Raw genomic sequence first — 6389 nt, 5'->3', positions numbered from 1 at the left:
AGTCACCGGGCAGCTGGAGGCGGCTGTGGAGAAACTTGCCCCCCAAGTCATTTCACGACCCGAGCCTCAGTACACCCCAAAATACTCCTACACCTATTCTTCCCAATGGACACATCCATGCAACTCATACCGCTCTGGGAAGCAGTGGACATACTAAGCTCAGGCTCTGTATGCACGGAGTCAATTTAAAAGTACTCAAGGAAGCTCAAGTTGCAAATTGAGGGTGGAGCTGAGAGGCCAGAGCCTGAGAGCCTGAGCACTGGGTGTTGCCCGGCTCCAGCTGAAGAGAATAAGAACTGCAAACACCCAGCACCTTTCACAGGCAGACTCATGTGTGCGTTTTCTCATTTTGCCTTTAACTTAGATTAATTATCTACCAGCTTTCCAGTTTAGCCATCTGCTTGCACTGTGCTTTGTCCTGTTCCAGTTATATTATTGACTTTGACACTGATTTAGAGAGGTGACTTACAGTGCTAGAAATTGCACACAACTGCACTGAAGAAGAGTGACGTTTCTTATAAACTGCACCACTTTGACCCTGGTGGTTAGCCAGTGCCCTGTTGAACCCCCGGAAAGATAGTCTTTATACTCTGTACAAAGTTTGTTCCAGAACTGTAGAAAAGCTGTCTCATTCCAAATAAATTTTCTGTTCCATAGAGCATCTTTTGGTTTTCTTTACCACATAATCATTTCTTTCTTCTTTCACTTTTCAGCTAGATTTAAAGCATATTTACCCACAGTCATAGTTGTCCAATGCTTCTTTGCGCACAGATGTCACAAAGTCCCAGGAATACAGTTCTACACAATCATTATGAACTCACTTGTTTTCAAAGTCCCATTAGACGTGTGCTGAACAGTTGACACCACCCAGGAGCAACCTAAGTCCCAGGCAGTAATTGCTGTAACTGTGCTGCCCACAACAGCTTGTGAAGGGCTCCAGCCCAAATTTGTCATATCCATCTCAGGACAGAGTGTCCTCCCAGTGCTTTATCCCAAAGCAAGACACAAGCAGCTGCTGGGGCAGCAGCGAGCAGAGGATCTGGAGGAGACATTGCTTGGTCCCTTGCGCAGATGAGCAGGGAAAGGGCTGAACCAGGCTCCTTCAGCCATTAGTAGGGCATAAAAGAAACATCACATTGGGTCCTGCTGTAGGTTTTCCTTCATCCTTTCCTTCTAGGGCATAGGATGACCAAATTTATTTCCTCGATATACTTTTCCTTTAAATGTAAAAACTCTCTATTCTTTTTCCAAAGCATAAATGGGGAAGGCATCCTTTCAGGAAATAATCCTCTTGCTTCATTTTAATTCCAATTTGGAGTAACACAAAAAACACTGATGTCCTTTGAAAGCTGTCTCTTGTAATGAAGGTAATAGTTTGGTAGCAACTTTCCTATACTAAATCTCAGAAGTACTTTTTATGAGACATTCAAAACTTCCAGAAACCTTTTTAGACACCTCACTTGCAATATGGCATTTAACATCACTGCTTAGTCATAGATATTTGTGTCACCATAGTGAACAATAAGAAGAGCAAACTCAGAAAAAAAAAGTTGTTCCTGCAATGAGGATTCTTTAATGTGGATGGAAAATAGAACAGACATTGACAGAAGGAAACAAAACAATGCAGAAACAATGAACTGAAAGTGTGAAAATTACAAGGCTTGAGACAAATCACAATGCAGTGTTTCACCCCAAAGATTTCCCTTTTGTTAGTGCAGGAGCATTAGAGCAGCACAGAGCAGAGGAAACTAATCCAAGCATGAGCAAGGCTTTGCTATATCAAAAAGAGGAGCTGCTTCCACGGCTAAATGCAAATGATAAGCATTCCAAGAAAGCCCAGAATCACAGGAGCTTCCCATATATATTACTCCTGAGACAGCTACAGCCCACAGCTGCAGATCTGCAGACTTATTCTGTGCCAAGAAGCAAATACCAGTGCTTTACAGTAGACGCTTTGGCATAGCATAAACAAGGGATGGGAGCTTTTTCCTGCACCTGGCACCAGAAGAAAATAGCAGCTGTTTGTGAAGACCTGAGGCAGATTCTGCATTCCTTGGATATTTGCAGCTTAGCAGGGCCCACAGTTACCATTGAGGTAGCGGTGGGCAAGGCCCCAGCTCCCAGAGCCGCAGCTCCCAAAGCCCCCGTAGACCCCAAGGCTGCCATAACCCCCAAGGCCTCTAAGGCCCCTGGAGCCGCCAAGGCCTCCAAGGCCTCCAAGGCCTCCAAAGGTGCCGCCGAAGCCCCCTCCAACGCCGGGGGCGCCCACGGAGCTGACGATGCTGTACTGCGGGAAGGAGCTGAGGATGGGCCCGGGCAAGGTGAGCACCGAAGGCGGGGGCTGGATCACCACGGTGGAGTCGGGGCACTGCCGCACGCAGGGCTCGTTGCAGGAGCCGGCCAGCGGGGCCGGGGCGGCCACCCCGCAGGGAGACGGGCACATGCTGGAGCAGGACATCCTTGGGCTCGGCAGGGCAAGCTGCGAGGCAAGGCAGAGCCCGGGCTCAGCGCAACGCCTGAGCACTAATACCTCGCGCTGCTGCCGGATGGCACCCGTCGGCACCAAGGGAGGCCCCAGCGCCTCTCGGGCGGCCACAGCAACAGCAGCTGCGACCTTGGACATGGCCCTGGGGAGCACTTGCCCTCCTTGAGCGCTCCCAGGCACCAACTAGCTCCGAGTAGAGAGGGAAAGCGCCCGCCTCCAAACCAGACGGAAAGCCCCCGAGCACCCAGAAGACTTATCTGCCCTGCTCTACTGAAAACGTTGCGTCTCAGCGCTTGCGCTTGGACAACTTGGCCTTTCCGTGCCTGTGTAACAGCACCACCACATCCACCACGGCCACGTTAGCTCAGGCGCAGTGGAGCGCACAGCAGCACGTGTGCCCGAGAAGCCCGAGCTGGGAAAGGAGAGAGGCAGAGACGGTGTGGACTTACTGCGTTGCAGAAGGAGCTCAAGCGGAGGCAGCTGGATAGAGGGCTGCGAAGCCCTGAGCTCTTTTATAGCAGCCGCAGGTGGCCCGGGCGGCGAGCAGGGGGCGGTTGCGGAAGGCCCAGTTAATCCGGCCGTAAAGCGGGCACGCATCGTGCATCATCGAAGGGTGCGGGGCAATTCTGCCCCACCGCGCTGGGGACACGTAACAACATGAAAGGCAGCAGGCTGTAACAGCTGACAATAGCAATAAACCCCAACACGCTGCTAATCCCCCACGTTACACACGTGAGAGGGTAATGGGCGTCCTGCAGACGCACCTGTAAATGCTGGGCACAGCCAGCCCGTGTGTCATTAGCCCCGTTTTATGGGCTGGTAAACAGAAGTGCTGGGAGGTCAGAGGAAATGGAGATGCAATCCCAGCCTGGCAAGGCGGCCCTCAAGCACCCGCGTCCCCCCTGCCAGCCACCAGCGAGGGCTGGGGCACGCGGGGCTGGGCCACACAGGCACTGCCAAGTCTCCCCCGTCTCCCTGCACACCCGTGGTGGGGCACCCGGGGTAGCCGGACCGATCGAGGGCCATGCAAAGAGCAGGCGCGTTGTGTTGGCCCGGACACAGCCCCTCTGCATGGGGGCTCCGCACAGACACCCTCGGGTGGGGGATTAGGAACCTGTCGGGCTTTATTGGGGAGGGGCCAGCACCTATTACAGCCTGCTGCCTTTCATGTCGTTACGTGTCCCCAGCGCGGTGGGGCAGAATTGCCCCGCACCCTTCGATGATGCACGATGCGTGCCCGCTTTACGGCCGGATTAACTGGGCCTTCCGCAACCGCCCCCTGCTCGCCGCCCGGGCCACCTGCGGCTGCTATAAAAGAGCTCAGGGCTTCGCAGCCCTCTATCCAGCTGCCTCCGCTTGAGCTCCTTCTGCAACGCAGTAAGTCCACTCCGTCTCTGCCTCTCTCCTTTCCCAGCTCGGGCTTCTCGGGCACACGTGCTGCTGTGCGCTCCACTGCGCCTGAGCTAACGTGGCCGTGGTGGATGTGGTGGTGCTGTTACACAGGCACGGAAAGGCCAAGTTGTCCAAGCGCAAGCGCTGAGACGCAACGTTTTCAGTAGAGCAGGGCAGATAAGTCTTCTGGGTGCTCGGGGGCTTTCCGTCTGGTTTGGAGGCGGGCGCTTTCCCTCTCTACTCGGAGCTAGTTGGTGCCTGGGAGCGCTCAAGGAGGGCAAGTGCTCCCCAGGGCCATGTCCAAGGTCGCAGCTGCTGTTGCTGTGGCCGCCCGAGAGGCGCTGGGCCTCCCTTGGTGCCGACGGGTGCCATCCGGCAGCAGCGCGAGGTATTAGTGCTCAGGCGTTGCGCTGAGCCCGGGCTCTGCCTTGCCTCGCAGCTTGCCCTGCCGAGCCCAAGGATGTCCTGCTCCAGCATGTGCCCGTCTCCCTGCGGGGTGGCCGCCCCGGCCCCGCTGGCCGGCTCCTGCAACGAGCCCTGCGTGCGGCAGTGCCCCGACTCCACCGTGGTGATCCAGCCCCCGCCTTCGGTGCTCACCTTGCCCGGGCCCATCCTCAGCTCCTTCCCGCAGTACAGCATCGTCAGCTCCGTGGGCGCCCCCGGCGTTGGAGGGGGCTTCGGCGGCACCTTTGGAGGCCTTGGAGGCCTTGGAGGCCTTGGCGGCTCCAGGGGCCTTAGAGGCCTTGGGGGTTACGGCAGCCTTGGGGTCTACGGGGGCTTTGGGAGCTGCGGCTCTGGGAGCTGGGGCCTTGCCCACCGCTACCTCAACGGCAACTGTGGGCCCTGCTAAGCGCCACGCTTGGCACGGCCACACGCCAAGGACGGTGCCCAACAACCCCCGGCACCTCCCGAGCCCTGGCACCCAGCAACGGCCCACTCGCCTCCCCAGCTCTGCTTGGGGCCGTGCCCAACCACCTCATGCCTGCACGGGACCCATTGGCGGCGTCCTCCTGACCCGCTTGATCTTCGCTCCCAGCCACGCTGCCCCGTGACAGCGCAGCCGAGCACCGGCTGCCTCCTCCTGCAGCACGCCTGCTGCTCGGTGTCGCTCTGCACCTCTCCATGGAGAGCGCGGCCTCGCCGTGGCCAGGGCCCTGCTCTTCCCCACGTGCCTCCTCCCTTGGGAGCTGCAATAAAAGCTGTGTTGCATCGCAATGTTGGCCCCTGGTGGTTCTTGCTCCTTCCTTCTGCCCCACCAGCCCCAGCCCTAGTTGGTTGGGGGCTGGGTTGGCCGCTCTCGCCCAACTCCCACTGCGGTGCCTCTTTAGAGGAACCTGCGGGAGCTGCCCCCCAGCTCCCCTTTCGGCAGCGCCTCCCTCCGCGGGACGGTCGCCCACAGCAGGGGCCGCATGTAGCTCCTTCTGCAACGCCTTTTCCCTCTTTCCTCTCCCTCTTTTCTTCCCAGCTTGGGCTGCTCCACACCAAGCCCAAGAAGAGGGACTGGGCAGCGCAGGGCACTTGGTGCCCTTTTGCCCCAGTTCCCATGGGCTCTGTCCACCCCCAGGGCCACGGGGCTGGTGGAGCTGAGCAGAGCCACCCCAAGGCCAAAGGCCCAAGGCAAAAACCTCTGCTGAGCAGATGGCGCCGTAGGAGACGGGGCGCCCAACCACCACCTCACCCCACCAACCTTTCCTCAAGCTCCTTCAGCTTCCTTCCTCCCTCTCCTCCTCCTTCCGCTGCTCCCGGAGCTCCCTTGGCCCCCTCTTTCCCCTCACCGCTCCAGCAGAAGCTCTTCCCTGCGTTTTCCCTGTGTCGCCCGCCTCCAGCCCCGGGGACAAGGCTCAGCCAGGCCGGGACACGCGGAAAGGAAACGTCCCCATGGGGAAAAGGACACAGGAACACGTCTGCGTGGGCGCGGGAGCAGGGTGTGCTTCCGTGGAACAGAGCCATGCCTGGGTTTGCCCTTTGGCTCCTTTTTGCCCATTCGCTGTCTTCACAATTGTGCATGAAGCATTGGTCAGGAACTCCCCAACAGGGACCAACACGCTGCCCCGCTGCCCTAGCTGTGTGCCTGGTACACGCTGGCTCTGCGCAAGGCACCATGCAGGACTAGGATTGTACGATCCTAAGGTCATTGAGGAAGGAAGGGCCCTCATGGGCGTATCGAGGCCAAGCTCCTGCTCGGAGTTTGGGCCCTCGCAGGTGACGGGAAGCCCCTGTGCTTTCTGGGACTGTGGAGAGGAACCAGGATCCCTCAGACCGCAAATTCCCCAACCGGAAGGGAAGGCAATCTGGGAAGACGTGGATACGTCTCAGCTATGCCTTCTGCGAGCCTCCAACACCCACGCAGGCAGAGGGGGACGGCCAGTGCTCGGCGGCAGCGGCAGCCGCGAGCAGGCAGTGATGGTTCCCCCACTTCCGCCGACCTCCGAGGGTAGCTGTGCAGCAGCCCATGAAGGGCAGGAGCAAGGGCCGTGCTGGCTGTGCAGAGGATTTGCAAGAGCTTCTGCAC

General features: G+C 58.0%; 2 protein-coding genes across 2 annotated transcripts; one reads left to right on the top strand and one right to left on the bottom strand.

Moving 5' to 3' along the window:
• Positions 1–2068: 2068 nt before the first annotated feature.
• Positions 2069–2954, bottom strand: LOC138062887 (claw keratin-like). Its single transcript, XM_068922117.1, has 2 exons — positions 2935–2954; positions 2069–2479 (listed from the first exon to the last, which is right to left on the bottom strand). The coding sequence occupies exon 2, from the start codon at positions 2456–2458 to the stop codon at positions 2069–2071; it is 390 nt and encodes a 129-aa protein (XP_068778218.1). The 5' UTR covers positions 2459–2479; positions 2935–2954.
• Positions 2955–3777: 823 nt separating this feature from the next.
• LOC138062884 (claw keratin-like) lies at positions 3778–5081 on the top strand. Its single transcript, XM_068922112.1, has 2 exons — positions 3778–3862; positions 4317–5081. The coding sequence occupies exon 2, from the start codon at positions 4338–4340 to the stop codon at positions 4725–4727; it is 390 nt and encodes a 129-aa protein (XP_068778213.1). The 5' UTR covers positions 3778–3862; positions 4317–4337; the 3' UTR covers positions 4728–5081.
• The last annotated feature ends 1308 nt before the right edge of the window (positions 5082–6389 follow it).

This window comes from Struthio camelus, chromosome 30, assembly GCF_040807025.1.
Source record: "Struthio camelus isolate bStrCam1 chromosome 30, bStrCam1.hap1, whole genome shotgun sequence".
Classification (NCBI taxonomy): Eukaryota; Metazoa; Chordata; class Aves; order Struthioniformes; family Struthionidae; genus Struthio; species Struthio camelus.
This window is presented reverse-complemented; position numbering and strand designations above follow the sequence as displayed.

Excerpts from the sequence above, each read along its gene's own strand:
- LOC138062887 (XM_068922117.1), bottom strand. The coding sequence starts at position 2,458 with ATGTCCTGCTCCAGCATGTGCCCGTCTCCCTGCGGGGTGGCCGCCCCG.
- LOC138062884 (XM_068922112.1), top strand. The coding sequence starts at position 4,338 with ATGTCCTGCTCCAGCATGTGCCCGTCTCCCTGCGGGGTGGCCGCCCCG.